The sequence below is a fragment of the Pangasianodon hypophthalmus genome, chromosome 8 (genome assembly GCF_027358585.1).
Source record: "Pangasianodon hypophthalmus isolate fPanHyp1 chromosome 8, fPanHyp1.pri, whole genome shotgun sequence".
Classification (NCBI taxonomy): Eukaryota; Metazoa; Chordata; class Actinopteri; order Siluriformes; family Pangasiidae; genus Pangasianodon; species Pangasianodon hypophthalmus.
In genome coordinates this window covers 27,953,484-27,975,542 of record NC_069717.1, presented here as the reverse complement: position 1 = coordinate 27,975,542, position 22,059 = coordinate 27,953,484, and the positions used below count along the sequence as shown (strand labels likewise).

The 22,059-nt window shown below is 38.4% G+C and overlaps 1 protein-coding gene across 1 annotated transcript in view; it reads right to left on the bottom strand.

The window, feature by feature from the left end:
• si:ch211-158d24.2 (multiple epidermal growth factor-like domains protein 9) overlaps positions 1-18,803 on the bottom strand; it is a 40,037-nt gene extending 21,234 nt beyond the window's left edge. The window contains exons 1-3 of the mRNA XM_026945918.3: positions 18,156-18,803; positions 11,855-12,053; positions 2,023-2,162 (exon numbers count right to left, since the gene is read on the bottom strand). Of these exons, the coding sequence (XP_026801719.3) occupies positions 2,023-2,162; positions 11,855-12,053; positions 18,156-18,558 (742 nt within the window). The 5' untranslated portion in view covers positions 18,559-18,803. The remainder of the gene's footprint in view (positions 1-2,022; positions 2,163-11,854; positions 12,054-18,155) is intronic.
• Positions 18,804-22,059: the final 3,256 nt, after the last annotated feature.

Sequence of the window (22,059 nt, the reverse complement as noted above, 5' to 3'; positions counted from 1 at the left end):
CATCTTAGCCTGTCATAAACGACCTCTTATTAGAGACATTATGAAGAAAAATAAAGTTTGGAAAGAAGTAGCATAAAAATCTTGGTGCCTCTGGTGAGTGAGTGTACGTAGCTATTAGGTAGCTAGTACAGTTAGCTAGTACAAGTCAAGTACGTAGTGGAGATCGGACAACTAATTTACACACTGATCATTTTGCATCATTTGTGTTTAAGTAGTTAGCTTTAGAGACTTGTATATATCTACTGCTATTGATAATTTAAAAAAAATGCAGGACAGGCCACGCCCACAAGCATCAACAGTAGCGGTCGCGACACGCCATTGTGAAACGTTTGACCACAAACACAGCTAATGATTGCTCTTTTTCCTATTTTTCCAGTTGTTTATCCTACAAAAATTAAAAAAAGGTGAGTGAGTACTATTTCCTGTTTAAAACCGATAAATGACGTCTTGATTTATTAAGCCACTGATAGCTTAATAAAGAGGCTAATTTGCATGTGCGATTGGACAAACAAAGTATAGTTGCATAAATGACGTGACGTGCACGTCAAAGAAGGGAACGATATTTAAATGTTGTTCTCCAAAGCTGCGAAGAAATTTATTTTGAAATGCTATGTTATAACTTATTGTTGTATATTGTTATATCATTAGTAAAGAATCGTGAATGGTATAATTTTGTCTTCAACTCAAACAGGGACAGGATTCCTCAAATTTATGTCCTGCCTTTCTGAGGTTTTAATTTACACACACACACACACACACACACACACACACACACAGAATAATCTCCATTTTGAAGGTGACTTTCAGATTGTGGTAAATCACACTGTGGTTGTGGGTCATTCTATTTGCATTGACCCCGCCCTCTGTTTTGCATATTCATTAAGGTAAAATGGAGAACACGTGCTATTTTAGACCATATGGAGGAAACTCAGGGCCTGAGTGTATGTAAATATGACACGATTTATAGCAAGTAAATCATGTGAGCTAAGCTCCTGTTTGACATGCTGCGCCCCAGTGCATTGTGGGAAACCAGGAAGGGAGGGGAAAGGAGTAGGTGGGCAGTAAATCAGAACCGAGCTTCCATCTGCACTCACACACTCTCCAGTGAGAGACAGATGGACGGCTAGATGGACACACACACACACACTGACATGCTGGTATGAACACATATGTATTCACATACACACATACACACACACACACATAATCATGCACACACACACACAGCGATAACTGAAACATTATAACGATGTTAATTAAGTATTAAACAGGTTCTAAGAAGGTTACCCTGTAACGTTACTACAATAACGTTCCTGCAACGTTTTAAAAACATTTGCGGTAGGCATTAGCGTCATTTTATCACATTATTCTGCCGGTTTTATCACATCCATCTACCATACAGGTCATTTTGTATGTGTACAATTACTGACTGCATCTTCCTGTTGCTCTCCCATCTGCTGCGCTACACAAAGTATTGGCACCCCTCTACCTCATCCATCAGCAGTCAGGAACCACCATTACACAGATACGATTTGGGGGTATTGTCGTTTTTTTCTTAGAACAGCAGTGACACAGATATGGTAGTGTGTGTGTGCTGTGTAGCTATCATTGGATAAAAAATCCAGCTGGAGGATGATTAACACACACATATGCATAGTCTCTAACTGAACATCTACCACATGGTGGCTGTGTCTAATAAAATACAGTAAGTTTATAGGTGGCTTGTAGAATAGCACTTGATCCAGCGCATACTATTTTTTGCATTTTATTTGTTCATATTGTGCTCTGACAGTTGCAATACATCCAAACAAATTAATGAAGCTACAAGATACTAAATCGAGGTCATGAAATCATAACACGTGTGCAGGATGTGATTTTGTCATGCAATCATCATAATTCAATGCGCACAGTGCTATTATTCTCTCCAGGGCAGGTGTTTTGATGTAGGGTGCCAATAATTCTGGACTGTATTTGTTATTATTTGTTGTAACGTGTGAGAGAGGTGGTGTTTTGGGCTCTGACCGGATTGCGGGTGGCAGTAGGTGGAGTGTCCGTTGCACTGACATGGCTGACACCCCGTGCTGCTGAAGTGAAAGAATCCCGGGTGGCAGTCGTCACACTTGGGGCCGTACACTCCCGTCTTGCACACACACGTCCCCGAGCTGTGAGAGGAAACGGAGGATATCGTCACTACACACACACACACACATACACACACACACTACCACCATCACAACAACAACAACAACAACAACACGGCTACTACAACTACTATTACTGCTACAACTACAACTACTACTACTTGTAGAATTACTACTACAACTACCACTTCTACAACACCTACTACTACAACTACTACTAGCAGTATTATTACTACAACTACTTCTAGTAGTACTTCTATTGCAACTACTACTACAACTACTACCATTACTACTACTACTACTACTAGTAGAATTACATCTACAACTACAACAAATACTACAAGTACTACACATACTGCTACAATTACTACCACTACAACAACTCCTACTAGTAGAACTACTACTACTACTACTAGTATTATTACTACAGCTACTATTAATGCCACTACTACGACAACTACTACTAGTAGTATGACTACTAGAACTACTACTATTACTACTAGAACTACTAATACTAGTACTACAAGTACTAATCCAACACGTACTACTACGACTATGACTACTTTGACGACTGAAGACATTTTTACGATACACAACATGATAAACCACCAGTAATACAGTTTTGCTGCATTTAAAAAAAAAAATCGATGGTACTTTATTTAATAAATTCTAAAAACTATTTTTTTATTTATTCAAAAACAAAAAAATAATATGTAATGTTGAAAAGGAGAAAACAATTTTTTTAAATATCTGTAAAAAAAAATTAACTGAGCATCAAATCAGCTGCCAGTAAGTCTGAAATTAATTTTATAAAATAAATAAATAAATAAACAAACAAAAAAAAAAATGTTAGGAACAGATCACAATATTCACGATATCCCAGAAAAGCACATTGTGACATAATTTATCACGGTATTGGTGTTTATCAACTACATCCCACCTTTCACACACACACACACACACACACACATACAATAAAAGTCAATTAATGAAAAATATATTTAAATAGACATTTTATTCAGAAGATATATATATATATATATATAATGTATTTATTCATTTAACAGTTTATTCAGTACTGTTCTCGTTGCTTACTGTATATTGTTATTATTCTTTTGTTTTTTCTTCAGTATGTTACTGAAGATGTTAAGATGTCGATTTTAACTAGCTGCTGAAGTCAAGAACATTACATAACCAAAGTCACTGATTTACATAACACACACACACACACACACACATACACACACAGTGCAATAAAAACCCAGCGTATCACTAAATCAAACATTCCAGAGAACACACCTACAATCCGATACGTTCTACACGGCGTCTAACATCGACTCCACTGCCGAGGAGGATTTATTTTAACTTTACATGCTAATTAAACGTGTAGAGTCTCAATCAATACTCTTTCACTACAAGTCTCATTCTCACTTCCTGTATTATATTATTATATAAAACACTCAGGCACGGTTAGGGCTGTCTCTCCGTCTAAATACCTGTACAGCCTCCGGACCAGGAAGCGAGAAAATCACCACTGACCCATCTGTCTTCCAGGAAAGCACTTCCAGGAGATCACATGACACAGGAACAGCGCCGTTCCCCCCAGCTGTCTCATCAATCACGCCAAACGCTGAACTGTACAGACTTTAAACACACTCTGTACACCTCGGGTCACGATCTTCTCCACAATCAGCTACACTACGTAGCGACGTAGCTATTTGTTACAGTTTTTTTTATAATTATCTCTTTACAGCGATATTATTTCGATACTACGGTGCATCCAAGAAATATTAAGTTTACGCTAGGCTTGGACGATATAACAATATTACCGTCCCAAACAATATTACATTACCACGATATAGTGACATTTAATCGTTGATTATATTATATTACCAGACCTGCTAACCGTTACGCATTTTGTGTAGGAACTTCGGAAATAATATCGTACACAAGTATGATTTATCGCTCACTTATTGGTTTTTGTTTATTCAAAAAAATGAAAGATGAGCAAGCTGACGTGAATCTGGAATGATCTGCGCATATTAACCGATACTTCCTGGAAGCTCCGCCCCCTTTTCTAAATCTCACGTGCTCTCGGCGCCTTTGCGTTCCGTCACGTTAAACAGAGAACGTTTTGAATATCGTTAATGTGAAATAAAATCGATGGGTGTATGTTCGACTTAACTATTTCAATTTAGTTGATTATATTTATTAGAGATGTCCAAAAAAATTCTTAATACTGAACTGGCGGAAATGCTCGCTTTACTGTCATTTTTAGGCTAGCGGTTCTGGACGATTAAATCGTTTATTGCGATAAATTTAAATGAAAAATCGCAATCAAGGAAAACTCAATATCTCACAATATTGTGGTGTTAATATTTACGCATGGAAAAGTTACGCGTATTCAGACTCGGGTTACGCACATGCTATGTTATGCAAATGACCTGCGTGTAGTCACTTCATCCTTCCATCTTCTTAATCCCTCCATCCTTTTCTCCATCATTCCCATACTTCCATCTTCTCATCTCTCTATTCACTTTATCTCCACATCTTTCTGATCCTTCCATCTTCTCATCCCTCCATCGGCTTTATCTCCACATCTTTCTGATCCTTCCATCTTCTCATCCCTCCATCGGCTTTATCACTACATCTTCCTGATCCTTCCATCTTCTCATCCCTCCATCCTCTTTATCTCCACATCTTCCTGATCCTTCCATCTTCTCATCCCTCCATCCTCTTTATCTCTACATCTTCCTGATCCTTCCATCTCCTCATCCCTCCATCCTCTTTATCGCTACATCTTCCTGATCCTTCCATCTTCTCATCCCTCCATCCGCTTTATCGCTACATCTTCCTGATCCTTCCATCTTCTCATCCCTCCATCCGCTTTATCGCTACATCTTCCTGATCCTTCCATCTTCTCATCCCTCCATCCGCTTTATCGCTACATCTTCCTGATCCTTCCATCTTCTCATCCCTCCATCCTCTTTATCGCTACATCTTCCTGATCCTTCCATCTTCTCATCCCTCCATCCTCTTTATCTCTACATCTTCCTGATCCTTCCATCTTCTCACCCCTCCATCTTCTTTATCGCTACATCTTCCTGATCCTTCCATCTTCTCATCCCTCCATCCGCTTTATCGCTACATCTTCCTGATCCTTCCATCTTCTCATCCCTCCATCCTCTTTATCGCTACATCTTCCTGATCCTTCCATCTTCTCATTCCTCCATCCGCTTTATCGCTACATCTTCCTGATCCTTCCATCTTCTCATCCCTCCATCCTCTTTATCGCTACATCTTCCTGATCCTTCCATCTTCTCACCCCTCCATCCTCTTTATCGCTACATCTTCCTGATCCTTCCATCTTCTCACCCCTCCATCTTCTTTATCTCTACCTCATCCTGATTTTTTCATCTTCTCCTCTCTACCTCATCCTGATTTTTTCATCTTCTCCTCCCTTCATCCACTTCATACCCTTTAGCCTGAGGTTGTGAGATTTTATTGGCCTCGAATGGCATTCCATTGTGTGTGTGTGTGTGTGTGTGTGTGTGTGTGTTTAAAGCAGCCATGCTCCAGACAGCTAACCGACACTGACACGCACACACACGTACCAAACATCAAAGCTGTCTACGTCTCTCATTTTTAATTCAGCTAGCGGCAGACGGGTGAACGGGAAGAGCATGACTCACATCTGGAGCCACACACTCACAAACACACACACACACACACACACACACACACACACACTCATACAATATTAATTAACAATCTCATGTTCATGAAGCATTCCAATGCTTTTATTCAAACATATTCATTTGTTCATGACCACTGAGAGGATTTCAGCCAACACTGAAGAGAGAAATAACCTGGAAAAGAGAAGAGGATGGGGGGATGAAGAAGATGGAAGAACGATAATGATAAAAAGATGGAGAGGATGGAGAGATAAAGATGGGTGGATGGATGAGAAGAAAAAGGACCGGGAGGATGGAGAGATAAAAGAGGATGGGCAGCTGTAAAGGATGATAATGAATGGATAAAGAGGATGGAGAGATGAGGATAGAGGAGAGGGATAAAGAAGAAAGAACTATGAGAAGGATGGAGAAAGGGATGGAGGGATAGGATGGAGGGAGGGATGTGGAGGGATGAAATATGGGAGGGATGACAAGTGAAAAGATAAGTAAGAAAGAAGGGAGAGAATGGATGGATGAATGGATAAGGAAGATACGGTATGCAGAAAAAAGAAGGGACGGTATGAAAGGAAGGATGAAAAGAATGGAGGGATGAGGAAGAAAAACGGTATGGATGGAGGAGGGCTTTCCATCGAACGAAGGCTGTTTTTTTCTAAATTGCTTTCTCTTTAAATGATTGTCTGGCTTATAAAATATGTATAACACACACTCACACACACACACACACACACTCTCACACACACACACACACACACACACACACACAGATAAATCCAGCTGTGACGACCTGCTAGTGAGAGAGACATAAAGCGGAAACACCTCCTGAGGATTATTGGATACATTTGCAGCCTGTCTCTGTGTGTGTGTGTGTGTGTGTGTGTGTGTGTGTGTGTGTGTGTGTGTGTGTGGGCGAATGTATGTATATGTGGATGTGGGCCGAACGATAGCCAGGTTGCCATGGTGACGGTTCAGGAGCATGAAGCATGCTGCGGAATGAGAGAGGTGTAACATACGACCTGTCACTCCCATCATCCTCCTGAGAGAGAGAGAGAGAGAGAGACAGGCAGGCAGACAGATAGATAGATACAGGGATAGAGAGACAGACAGGAAGGGAGAGAGACAGAGATACACACAGAACTATAGAAAGATAGACAGAGTGATGCACACAGAGAGACAGACAGAAAGTGGGAGAGACAGACAGGAAGTGATACACACAGAGAGACAGACAGAAAGTGGGAGAGACAGACAGGAAGTGATGCACACAGAGAGACAGACAGGAAGCAGGAGAGACACAGAGACAGACAGCTATAGGCAGACAGTGAATAGCTCTGTGGGACACACACACACACACACACACACACACACACATACTCCTTTATAAAAACCAGACTAGTCATCAGTCTTGGCTTATGAATGGTGTGGGAGGCTTTTCTCCATTCACACACACACACACACACACACACACAGATTGGACCATCAGGTTGAGATAATGATCGATTTGTCCCCCACTAACACCCCGACTAGACATTATACTCCACACAGGACATTCGTCTCTGTCTCTCTTTGTGTGTGTGTGTGTGTGTGTGTGTGTCTGTGTCTGTGTGTGTGTGTGTGTGTGTGTGTGTGTGTGGGTGTCTCCAGATGAAACACGTCCTTCACGGCTGTATATCTGTAGCGTTTGGTGTGTAAACAGAGACAGCCGTGTTGCTTTGTAGCAGAGGAACAAGACACCACACACACACACACACACACACACACACACACACACAAACACACACACACGTGTCTCATTCATGTGTGTGATCCTCTGTCCCTTTCAGAAAGAACTCACTGATGGACAAAAAAGGCACTGAGTCTTTTTCTGAATATAACAAATCCTCTGTACCATTTAAAGCTACAAAGCTAATGTTGCTAACAAGCAATGAAAGCTTATGGCTACCAGATTAGCATGTCTGTGGTCCATTATGGAGGACTCGTTAACTGTGTCCTACTTCCTGTAGAGGAAGGAACTGGGGAAAAATCGATTTTATTAATATTTTGTAGTGTTGGAAATTTGGGGTCTTTTCAGTGAGTCAAATCATTTGACTCAGCTCACCAGTAAGAGTCGACTCATTTGGCTCTCAAACGATTCGTTACCCTTTTTCTTTCTAAATCTTACAATATTTTATCCAGTGATTCTTCTTTTTTGCCTAACGGACGCTAAACTCTTATTTTTCTATCTTCTATACGTGAGTCGGCTCTCAACTTTCACCTAAAAGAAAGAATTTCACTTGATTCAAAGAGTCGACTCGCTTGCAAACGACACATCACTAGTATCACTAGAAGCAGAGTTACTGTTACCACTCTGAAGTTGATTATTTTCCTATAACAACTACCCTGAAGTGTGTTATTTTTCTTATAGCACAGCAATTTACTGTTGATTAGAATGTTTTTTATTATTATAACGAATGATACATCATACTTTTTATCAGTTATAGCAGCTATAAATGGTTCTTTCTCTTTCCTGAAGTTTTAAACCACCAGAAAATCATATTTCCTTGACAGAAAAATCACATACATTTCACACGATTACGTGAAAACCACGTGAACATGCATTTCACCAAGAAACTGTGTGGATGATATGTGAATAAAACCGCATGCCCTTCATCTGAAAATAAAATCGTATGCGAAATTAAAGTGCGAAAATAAACTAACTGTTAAAAAAAAAAAAATGTACTACATGTGAAAATTGTGAGACACAAATCCTCGCGTAAAGTGTCTAAACGCCACATGGGAATCACGTGACGAATATTTGTAATGTGTGGAACGCGCAGAAACGTGTCTTACACTCCGGGAAACACAATACAATAACATTTTATTTAAAACCGAGAGAATTTTTGTAAATGTTCGAGAAATGTTCGAGAAATCTTCGTACGAAACCGAAACCTCACGCACACTTCATCTTCCAAATTGTCTATATTCTACAGGTTATTGTCCGTTCTGCTTTCAACCAATCAGAACTCTCGGTTTGGACTTTTATCCCTGAAGGTTGATGTTGAGGGTGGTTTGAGGAATATAATCTGACAGGATCGTGTTAGTAAGCGATGAAATAAAAACTCTGTAGTGGAGTCCGACTGAATCAGGAGAACAGATCAATAATTCATTATCGCTAATCAACAGCGCAGTGTGATCCGCGAGTTAAAGCAGCGAGTGTGTGCATTATTCAGCCGCTGTACTTTTCCATCTCACACACTGCAGAGACGGACGTATCGATCGCACACACACACACACACACACACACACTCAGAGAGAGAGAGAGAGAGAGAGAGAGAGAGAGAGAGACGTGGACTCACTCCTGATACTTTCCAGAGAAAAAGAAATTAAAAATGCGCTACACAAACAGCAACGTATCCGAACAAGCGCATTAATATTAATATAAACCTGTGATTTGTAGCTGCACTACTGTCAGAGCTGCCATTATAGAAAATTAATCAACAGCTTCTGACCAATCAGAATCCAGAATTCGACAATGCCTTGGTGTAAACTCTGACTTTTATTTATTTTGCTCTTGGTCATACATCACAATCCAGACCAAAAATAAATATTATTTTTTACCCAGAGCCCATGACGCCATCTTCACTAGGCCTCCCTGTGTGTTTGTGTGTGTGTGTGTGTGTGTGTCTGGCTATAATAACGTTTCCAAGAGCCAAATGCGGTCAGCTGCATATTAACTAGGTCAGTGTTACACAATGACTGGAGCTCTGTGTGTGTGTGTGTGTGTGTGTGCGTGTGTGTGTGTGTGTGTGTCTGACTCTCTCCCACTGTCGCAATGCCATAATCCTGCGATGACTAGTTCGGAAACAGGAAGTGTTTTTTTTTTAACATCCCTCTGGCTACTTATTCATTTAAAACCACATATTCAGGCGCTAAGAGGCTAATTTTTAGAGGAAATGATCTAGCATAATGCTAATAGGCTAATCCATATTCATCTTCTGCTAGCATGTCACTAATAGCTTAACAACATTAGCATATTATTCATAGCTTCCTGTAGCATATTGCTAATTAAATAACTCATAGGCCAAATGTTCTCCTTCTAGCATACTGCTAATAAGACATTTCGTCTTCATACAGCACAGCGCTAATAAGCTAATTCTTTTGGTACAGCACTTTTTTTAGGTTTTGTATCTTTAGATTTGCAAATATGTACACTTTTAATCGCTTTAGCATAATTTTCTTATTATTTATTGATTAGCTGGTCTGCTGTTAGCTAGCGGTGCGCTCAAACAGAGCTCGTGAATTTGTGCTTGTGAAAGAAGACACACAGCACACACTCTGTTCATGTGGGTTAAGTCACCAGAGCACTGTTGCTAGACAACCAAAAAATATAGCTAGCTAATACATCAGGCTAACAATTTAGCTACCTAGCATGTAAGTCTTTTATACAGGCACAGTCACAGTGAAAATGTGACAAAATCGTCGCGAATGTCAACATTTTCCTAAGAAATGTTGCTAAATTTGTGAGAAAAATAACTACAATTACACTGCTGTAAGAATTAGCATTGATGGCTAACTAAAGTGTTACAGTGTTAAGATAGCTAGATAGCTAGGTTGTTGAAATAGCTAAATATAAAACATATCTTTAAAATCAGCTAAGAAATAAAATAAGGTATTAAATACATTATATATACCGTATTACTTCACTAGCTACCTACCTATATAACCTAGCTAGCTAGCTATCTTGTGGTAACAATTATGACTGATTGCTAACTAAAACGCCTCATCTACGTCCCAGTGTTAATATAGCTAGCTAGCTAGGTTACTGAAGTATCTAAACATAACTTCTATTTAAAATATGTTAGATATATTATTTCACTAGCTAAATACCACCTAATTAACCTAGCTAGCTAGCTATCTTGTAGCAACCCAGTAGTAACAGTCATCATTGATAGCTAACTGAAGTTAATATAGATAGCAATGTTTAACTAATGAAATAACATACTTTATTTAACCTCGTATTTTATTGAATACTTAATTTTATATAACTAAATATAAGTTATTTATGTTTAGCTATGTCAGTAACATCTAGAAATATAGAAGTATTTGGTACTTTATTTATTAGCTAGCTTGCCATTTATGTTTAGCTAACAATTATGTGCTAGCAAGGCTATTACACATCAAGCTAATTCTAATTAGGTAGCTTTTGAAAAGCTAGCCGATATTTAATGATTAGTGAAAAAAAAAAAAAAAAAATGTAATTCACTTCAATCAGTCACATAGAGCTGGGTGCAAAAGTTTGTGCACCCTTCGTACTAAGAAACGATGAAACTAACACAACATTTAATGTGAGTTTGGTTTCATCGATGTTTCTTCATTATCACTAGGAAGAAAAACGTTAAAATGGTAAAGGTTATAAGTTATTATAACCTTTACCATTTTACCATTTTTCTTCCTTATTTTTTTGTGTAATTTGTGTAAGTAATTTAGCTAGTTTAGCTAACATCATGGGTGATTTTCAGTACAGCATGTCTTCACTCCGCCATATGGAGAAAGAAAAGTGGGCCGACTAGGAGTGGTATAAGTAAATTAACAAAATGAATGAACAAAATGAATGAATGAATGAATGAACGGATGAGTGAACGAATGAATGAACGAATGAATGAACGAATGAATGAACGAATGAATGACCGAACAGCACAAATCTGGAGTTTTTCTCCTTGCTTCCATCTCTACTTTTTGTTTTGAATTGTGGTGTGTATAAATATGAGAACTGACGAATTTACCTCCCACACGTCAGGATAGATTTGTTCCTCTGAAACCAATCCAATACAGAATTTAAAGCAAACTCCTACACACACCTACACCCGGCACACACACACACACACACACACACACACACACACACACACACACACCTAAATCCATGACACTTTATTTAAGACTGTATATGGGCCACAATCTAAGATTAAGGACAAAACTCATACAGTCCCCCTAAAGTAGCTGATACTATACAAACCACTGCTCATTACCCAGAATGCCTCTCACCTGTCACATCCAGGACCAAAGGCGCCGAACGAGTCGCAGCCGCAGGGCAGGCAGCCGATGGTTCCGTTGCTGAAGTGGTCTTCCTCACATTCCTCGCACTGGAGCCCCGTGTATCCCGCCATACACACACACTGTCCCGTGTCACGGTCACACTCGTCCGGGTCCAACACACCCTCCGTGCTGCAGTTACACACCAGCTCTGTGTGTGTGTGTGTGTGTGTGTGTGTGTGTGAGAGAGAGAGACAGAGAGAGACAAGATAGAATATTTAAAAAGACAGAAACATAACATTTTTTTAAATAAATTTTTTTTTACAATAATATTTACAATAATAATGTAATATAATAATAATAATAATAATAATAATAATAGATGAGTAAACAACACATCATGTATTCATTTATTTAATTTTAATTTATTTTACTTGTTTTGTTTTTTTAAACATTATTTAAATCTGCATCTCATATTTCTAAATGCGCAAATCAGACAATTAATTTAAAATGAGATTTCAGTATTTCGGTCGATACTGTTTATTTACTACTAGATTTTTTTGCTCAAGTCTCTTTTTACTGCATTATACTTAAAAAAAAATATGTGTGTGTGATAAAAAACTGGACAATATGATGATTAAATTAATGATATTGTGATTTTGAATTTTTACTATTTATTTGTTTACTATTTTTTGCTATTTTTATTTTTTACTAATGTTAACTATTAATTTATTTATTCGCGATGTTTTTATTTTTACTAATTTTAACCAGTATCTTGTTTTATTCACAGATATTTCTGCTTCTTTCTAGAAATAAATTCTCAAAATAAGCAAAATTATCTGCACACACTTCAAAATAAATAATAAATAAACAAAAGATTTTAAGTAAAGATTTTAAACATAAATTTAGTAAAATGTTTGGAAACAGGTTTAATGGTCATGTATTCATTTCACTGACATCTTAATGAGTATTGATATTAGCTTATATTAGCTTGTATTGACTATATTTTTATTTGCTAAAACATCTTTTTATTTTATTAGTTTGTTCAATTTTTCGAATTGGGTTAATTACCTAATATTGTGTATAAAATGTTATACGCAATTTTATATAATATAATCCATAATCAGTACATTTCAAATTGGAAACAAAACAAAAATCAAAGTGAGAATAAAAACAGCTAAATTATAGTTTCCTATTTCTCAATCAGCTGCACATTTCCCATAATGCACTTCACCCTGTGATAGGATGTGGCATGAAAGGGCACCTGCTGAACAAAACATCATTTGTATGCGCCGCTGCATGCACACATACGTACGCACACACACACACACACACACACACACACTTGCACACACATACACACACACACACAGAGGCGGAGATCGTCTGTATAAACACCTCCGGGTCTAAGGGGGGTCATGGAGAGCACGGTTAAGCCTCTTACAGCTCTCCGTGTGACGGCTTACACACACGTCTGTGTAAATGAGGAGAAGTGGAGGGATTGTGTCATAGAAACAAGAAAAAAAAAAGAAAGAAAACCTGATAACATGACAGTGTGAGAGTTCTAGGAGGCGTATTAGCAGCCGATGTAAATATAATGTAATAATTTATAATAGATTTTGCAGTTGTGTAGCGAGTAAACAGTTCACAATTATTACATAACGCCCTCATTCCAATTATCTGAGATGACCGTGATTATGTGAGGTTAGATCCCATAATCACGTTTCCATAGAAACGAATTTACTCATGTTAACATGACATTCATTCTCAATTAGCTTCCCTGAGCCTTTGTGTTTTATTCATTACTCTTCAGTCAGAGGCTTTGATCTGTGAACTGTTTCGTCCTGAAACGTTATGTGGTGAGCCGTAACGCAGACACTCTCATATGATCACTTTCCTTTAGTAGCCTCGATGTGTATTTCATTGCCAAGCGTTATTTATTTATTGATTTATTTATTTAACTCAGTATTTGTGCCATGTCTTCTTTTTGCTTTTGTATTTTTTTTACATTTAAAAGACGAATACATTTAATTTTAGTGTTGATGCGTTATTGTGTATTGGTGCATTATTACACCACTGTTATGCCTGTATTATAAACATAGTATAAAGTCAACAAAAATTACAATTTAACTGGAAATCGCAATTACGTATACGAGTATTTCATCATCAGACAAAATTTTATAATTGTCACCTGGCTAAATATCAATATTATGATAAAGTATGTTTTTTTTTTACTGAGAGGAACAAGTAGCTTAAACTAACCAGTAAAGTAGCAAATAGCTGAAATGAACAAGTAACTGAAAGTAAGAAGAAACAAGAAAAGTAAGGTAACATAAAGTAATAATAAGCTGTAAGATATAAGCTGTAAAGTAACAAGTAAAGTAAGATATGAAGCAAGAAGGAGCTGGAATTACCAGGGAACATGTAAAGTATGAAGTAAAGTAAGAAGTAAAGTAAGAAATAAATGAAATTATGAAGTAGCAAGTAAAGTAAAATAAGAAGTAATGTAACAATTAGCTGATATTAACAAATAACGTAACAAGCAGCTGAAATTAACAAGTAAAGTAACCAGTAACTGAGTGGAAATTAAAATATTTACAGTATTTGTATGTTTCATTCTCCTTCCTTTTCTGTGTATTTTTAAAGATGTACAATAAAATGATCATTCCTAGTTTTTTGCAGTTTTTTGAAAACATAAACATCATGATATGTGAATCAAGATTCAGAAAAGATTCAACAAATGTTGTGATAGGATACTTCTGAAAGGGTTAAAAGTTCACTTTTTTCTTTTTATTCAGAATAATACGAGGTGTTTTTGGTGTTATGTTGTTGCTGTAGATAAATGATGATGCAGATGAAGATGGTTCTGAGGAATAAAACTAGAACCAGAAGACAAGAAGAGGATGACCTGCTGTTGGTAGGTGACAAACGGTGACGTCTCGGACAACCTCATCTCAGAAGCAATCGTCTCACCCCCACGCTTCAAGAGCGTCTTCAGACGTTTTTCTAACTACGTTTTCCACCCTGCCATTTCAAGCTTTTCAACGTGTTCAGGGGGAAAAAAGCATAAAACAGGGTCAGGGTTCAACCGTGGCTCTCTGGTAGTCCTGAGATTTCAACTCATGATCTTCTGGTGACTAAGAAGAATATGAATGTTGTGCACGAGACACTGAAACGACAACCAGCCGAGACCGTCCATTTTAGAGATCTGTTCTGAACTCGTGAGATTTCTTTACACAGGAAGGTGAGCAGCTCTACTGGTTTTTATTAGTCCTGGCAGTCGGGAAGCTCATATCTGGGTCAGACTCACTGTGGCGTAAAATCAAACATGTGACACAAGTGCACTCATTCCACTGACGGTCCAGAAAAGTGAGAAAAAAAAAAGGGTTCAAATAAAGGCAATAGTTCCAAGCAAAAATAGCTTCATAGCTCCAGGGCAAAAAAAAAAAAAACAAAAAAAAAAACAAGGCAACTCCAGACATCAAATATGTCTCTGATGGATAAATGATCTCATTTTTAAATTTCGACACAAGTGTGGTGAGTAAACGGGTTTTATCCGAGCCATATTGTCATTCTGTATCTGTATACAGTACAAACATGATAGAGGTGCCATTATTTTGTGTAAAAGGGGGGGATTGTTTCTTTTGCCAACACGTCATGTTGACACCTGATACCCGAAACCTGCCAGGTATACGTCTTTCTGTAGCCTCTCATATAAGTTATATAAGGAATCCCTGTACGTTAGATCTTCTATTCTTTTCCTGTTTCCATATGAAACCTTCTCAAGTGTCCAGGGAAAGTTAGGACGTGACGTCTGGAGCGTTTCCAGAAGGCGTTAACAAAAGACGGCTTACACAAGCCCAGCCTTTAATCTCCGCACTATGACCTCATGCTATAGGAACAACAGCTGCGGTCCCGGTCGTGGGGTTACGCAGGGGTCCGTGCTTGATGTGGAACAGCGGTTTTTTTGGAGTAGGAGCTTCATGACCAGGGTTTACCTGGACCGAAGAAGAAACCTCGACAGGATCAGGTTACTGTGAACCATGCCAACTGCTCCTGATAAGGACAATAATTTTTTACGATGATCAAACATTAACGGAGCGGTTCAGCAAATGTAAAGACATGTTTGCTTTAGTTGATTGTGCCCTGTAATGGGTTGGTACCCTGTTCAGGGTAGGTGCCCCCTGCCTTGTGCCCTGGGATGGGCTCTAGACTCCAGGGCTCCAGACCCTGAGTAGAATAAGCGGTACACAAAATGGATAGATGGATGTTCTCTTTAGTAGTTTTGCACTGGAGCTTGTAATGAACGCATGATCATTTTGCTAATTTTGCTAATATGGATCGTCTACAGTGATGAGACGTGACGTGACGTGATGTGACATGAGGTTTTGTCTTTTCTTTTCTTTTCTTTTCCCACAGAGATTATGGCTTCTGATTTATTATTTTTTCCCCCAAGACTAGAACATGACACAATGAAACCTCTACCCCTGATACAAGACGACACTGTTTTTGCTTTCTAAATGAAACAAGAATTCATTCACAAACCCAACAAGCTACAAAGCTACACGAGCTAACAAGTAACGAGCGTTTATCTCGCCAGAAATTCCTCACCGCTGTAAACAATGGAAAAAAGAGGAACTGCATTATCATCCGTATCACTTCCAGTTTTCAGCAGCAGTTCCTCCTTCAAGTGATACCATCAAGTGATGCATGTAAAAAAAAAATGATTCTGGTTGCCCAAAATGGCTGCCTTCCATTACGTTACAGCGTTTAGCTACATGTTGAAGTGTTGTTCGTGTTTACAGAAGACAATCCTAAACAAACTGTGAAACAAAATCCTAAACAAACTGTGAAACAAAATCCTAAACAAACTGTAAAGAATCAGAGGCAGACAACGTTTTATGTGACAGAGACTTCTATTACTTTTAGCATTAATAACATAAAAAAGCAAGCTTTAGCTGTCAAGCATGGCTGATCGAAGCTTTTGTGTAGATGTGACTACAGGACAGTGACTGGATCTTTCGGGAAAATAAGCGCATTGTGCAAAATATCAAGCAGAAATAATCAGCAAGAGTCCAGACTTGAGCGCTGTAACTGCTTTATGACATGATGTACAAGTGATTCAGCCTGTAAAAAAGTGCTATAACACTCTGTGTCATGCTGTTATAGGAAAATAATTAACTATGGGGTGATGTGATGAAGTGGACTTCCTGTCACCACTCCAAAGTCCATTATTTTCCAATCACAGCACGTTCTGACGTTTTATTCCTCTTATACTACAGTAATGTGTCAACGATTACACTTTTATTCATTAAAGAATGACATTTTGTACTTTTTATTTTATACAAAATGTGGAACGTCCTGTTCTCAGCAGCTATAAACAGTCGATCCCTCACCAACCTCTCTGTTTTTCTCTCAGACAAAAAAAAAACGTAGCTTGAAACGTTACAGAGAAACCGCAACGAGCGTAAACTCCTCCTGAAGATGTCGGAAAACTTTGATTATAGCTTTGAATGTTAACGCGCTGACACTAGAGACTCCTTCCTTTAATGTCAGATAAACACCTCCTTACAGAAAACTCAAGACTTTGTTTTGTTTTTTATTTTTTTTTTGTTTGTTTGTTTTTTTTGCAAATGAGCCATTTTGAGTGTTTCGCTAAATAGCGTGATGTTTTCATGATATCATCATACATGTGTTTGGATCTCGGATATCTCCTGATGGTAATAATGTAAGATATTATTAGACGTACGGATACAAGTAAAGAACCAAAGGATTCACTTCATCAGCGGACGTCTGGGTTTGGTGTTAGAGCATGAGATCAAACTGTGCTGGACTCTGGAACCAGACACGTCTCGCATTGATTTAATGTCTGCATTTTATTATTTTTTTTTGGGGTGCTGAACACGTGCCCACTCTGTAGGCCTGTAAAGCAGACGATGATGTGGTGCAATAAAAATAAATTGGTCTCTTCGGTTTGTCTGATAATAAAAGCCACGCTGGCTGGACGGGGAGGACACAAGGCCTGTCGCTGGCGTAGAGGACACTCTCAGAAGAAAAGAATAAAACACTTTCACGGTCACTGGGGTGGTATTTATTGTAGTGTGTTTGTTTTAGCTTGAAATGTAGGTATAGTGTATTGGAATTAGTTTTTAGAGTAATACACCAATGGTGCCAGGCCAGAGACATGGAATTGTGTAGAATATCCCAGAAATACATCTAAGTTCAGATGTTTAATGATGTTGCACCTTGTTGGGAAGAAGGGAATGGGAATGGGAATGGGTAGACCTCAGGATTAGAGGGTAATCAGACTCACCTTGGGAATTGTCTGAGGTTGTGAGAAGCCCTGCGTCCTGAGCTTTATCAGACACGGAGCTCTGGCGTCTTTGTGCCAGCAGACGCGCAGCTCTGGGTTTGTGGAGCTCCAGGAGCGCAGCATCCTCCAGCAGACGCGCCGGGGATGGAGAGCCGGGGTCGGGGCTGGGTGGCTCGATGGTGCTGGCTGTTTGCGCATCTGCGGCCAGCACGGTGGGCGCTGGAGTCAGGCCGGTGAACGAGGCGCCGACGCGCAGGCTGGACTGAGGATCTGCGTCACCGGAGCTGAGGATCTGGCGAGGTTTCCTCACCGCATCGTGCGCGCAGGACCACCCGACACACACAAGCGCGAGGAGTGAGAAAGCAGGAGACGCGGACATCATCATCATCACCATCATGAGCATCTCTCCCTCTCCCTCTCTCTCTCTCTCTCCCTCTCTCTCTCTATCAAACCTTCTCCTCAGACAACAACAGCGCTGCGATCGGATCCCGTCCTCCAATTTCCATTGGGTTATTTAAAAAATATCTATAATAAATAACATTTCCCAGCATGCACTCCAAAACTGCGTCCTACTCCATTACATCCAACACGGACAAAAAAAAATACCCCTCTTTTATCTCCACTAGCTATAAATCCAGCGCAAGGTGTTTGTCGACGCATCTTAACTACACCCGACAAGCAGGCGTTTCAGCCAATCAGACAACTCGCTGCTGAGAATAGGACCAATCAGAAAGCAGGGCGGGACTAACGCAGAGTTAGAACCCTCCCTGTGCTGCAGAATCGGGAACCGTTCGACCAATCAGAGCGGACAGAACGCTCACCGCGGTGTGACTTTTCTCCGCGCTGAGTAATCTGATTGGTCAAGACAAACGACAGGGTTCGGTTTATTGCAAGAGCAAAACGCTGTCACGTATCGGGTGTTTACACAGAAAATAAAGCCGTTTCAGTGCAAATAATCCGCAAATTAAAGTCAAAATGTTTGTTTACTACATAAAGGATAGACTAAAATGCAGTTAGCTCCATGAAAATATGCAAAAATAAGATGAATAACCTGTGCAATGAGTGATATTCAGAACACAAACGTGTATAGTTTTATTTCAACACAATAGTTTTTTTCTTATGTAAGGCAAAATGCTGGTTTCAAAAGTATTGGCACCCCTAGAATTAATAATAGAATTGTGTGAGAATGTTTCTGTAATATCTAACAATGTAGGAGATCTTTGATCGTGGTTTTGTTCGCTGCTTCTGCGTTTATTTGGGTGTGTGTTTGGGGTCTGATTGTCTTCAGCCAAGCTTTAACCTCCTGGCAGAAGCAACCACATTTAAGATGTATAGAATTGTGTGTGTGTGTGTGTGTGTGTGTGTGTGTGTGTACAGTACTGTGCAAAAGTCTTAGGCACCCTATTTTTTTTTAGTACAAACTTTGTTATAGATGTTTATTTTCTGACTTCTACATTATTGATTCAGTACAAAAACATTTTAGATTCCAAACATTAGTTTTCCAGCACAAAATGAAATGTTACAGAAAAATGTTTGTATGTCAGTAAAGAAAGCAGCAGATTCCATAAGAGACACTTTTCAGATAAAAACAGAATGAAGGCTGCTGGGTTTCGCTGCAGAAATAAGAAGCGAGTCGACAGTCAAAGTCTCCAGAAGAACTGTGGCTGCTTCTGCAAGATGCTCAGTAACACTTCCAGCTCATTTCCTTATAAAACTGCACACACTGTATCTCAGATACTGTTTATTTTCTAAAGTGAAGGATCATCACACCAGATATTGACTTTGTTTCATTTATTACTGTTTACTGCTCTTTATAGTATTTTTTTAAATGTAGAAACATTTAATTTCATTATTTCTGAAGGCGTCTTTACTCTACAGCATTTCTTTTCATGTGCCTAAGACTAATCTCAGCTGTAGTGCTGGTGAAGCTTGTCGGAGTTTAGGAGCTGCATTTAGTAGATTTCTCTCAGGAAGAGATTTATTAATGCAGCCTGTTACTTCCAAACAGCTTGTTGTCAAGGTCGTGGTGTCTAATAGCTGATTTTGCTGATCTACTGAAGGATTTCTGACTATATAGAGATTCAAATGCAACCTGTGTACAAAATTAAGGAACATCAACTAACACCTGATAAATGCTTAAATGGCATCTTTTAACTTCATTTTCATTTAAACTAACACCCGTTATGGTCTTTTTCTTCTCTTCTTGTAATTGTGTGTAGATTAATATAACGATAATGATAACAGACGATTAATATAATGCATTTATATAATATGTCAAATAAGCAGAGCAGGAATACTACTACTTTTTTTATTATTTTTATTTTATTATTTTTATTTTTTAACATTAGTAATTACACTTTCGTTCATTCAGTCAAAGAAAAAATATACAATGCATTATTTATTTTATAATAATAGTATGACTATGAAATGCATAATACAAGTTAAGAACATCAAATACAGTAGAGTAACGTTAGATAAATACTGTTACAGGCTTTAACTGTGGTTACGATAAAGGAAAAACATTAAATTATTTATTTATAAAACACTGACAGTCTAGTACAGTGGGAAAAAATTAATAATTAAACTGGAAAAAGTAAAGAAGTAAAGAAAAATACTGTAAATAGTGTGTGAAAGTTGTAATGTTTGTAATGTCATGTATTATATCAGAGCAGCATCAGCGTAAATATCATTAAATGTGATAAACAGTGAGTCTTTTCTAATATAAGAAGATTTTCTCACTTTTTTACACTTTTAATTTAAGGTTGAGTCTAGAGGTTTGGAAATATTATTATTATTATTATTATTATTAATGAAGTGGATGTCACTATTAGCTACTTAAAATGTTATAAGTATTATATTTATTAGGTTGATGTTTATTTTATTTTGTATTATTTGGTTTCATATTTATCATATAGTTATTATAGTTATAAGTGTAATTGACTGATCCCTTGAATTAAATTAATTTTAAACACAATAAATAAAAAATATTCTAGGAATAATTTAACATCTACTTCATTTTAATGACAGTAAAAGTGCTGTTTATATAATAGAAATGTTTTAACTGGTCATTTTGGCTTCTGCTGGGAGCAAAAAGCAGAATTTAAAGCTTTAATGACTCCAATAAATCAGTCTGATGCTCCATATTTGCCCAGTGTGCCTAATATCAAATGAATCGATGCTGTGAAGGAAGCTGAAGTCCTGGATGATTTCCTGCAGTAATCTGCTCTGGGGTTTTTAGAAGTGTGAAAGTCCTGCTGGTGTAAATAATTCAGATGTGAAACTCTACTCCTGCACGTTGCATTACTGGAGTTTGACCACTAGATGGCAGCAGTGTGGCGCCGCCTGTCCTGCAGCCTACAGCAGGAAATGGCTTCCTGTCAGAAAATAATCCATAAATAATCCATCGTAAAGGAAGAACCTGTGCTCTGATTAAGTCCCAGACTACAGCAGTTTTGGAAAGATGTGAGATCTGGTGCTGATCCTGAGCTGTAAAATAGCACTAACACACTAATAGCTGTGTTTAGCGTCACTGAGGTGAAGGAGAAACTCTGACAGTGTCGTGCTTTTCCCTTGTTTCTCTCCTTGTACGGCATTTACCCAGTGTCCGAAATGGTATTCCATAATCTATTCCCTACTCCATACTCCATATTCTCTAAACCTTACTCCCTTCTCCCTATTCCCTACTCCCTACTCCATATTCTCTAAACCTTACTCCCTAATCCCTATTCCCCACTCCTTATTCTATATTCACTACTCCCTAATCCCTATTCCCCACTCCTTATTCCAAATTCCCTACTCTCTATTGCATATTCTCTAATCCCTAATCCCTACACCCTATTCCACACAATTCATTCCATAATCCCCACTCCTTATTCCATAATCCCTTCTCCCTGTTCCCCTCATC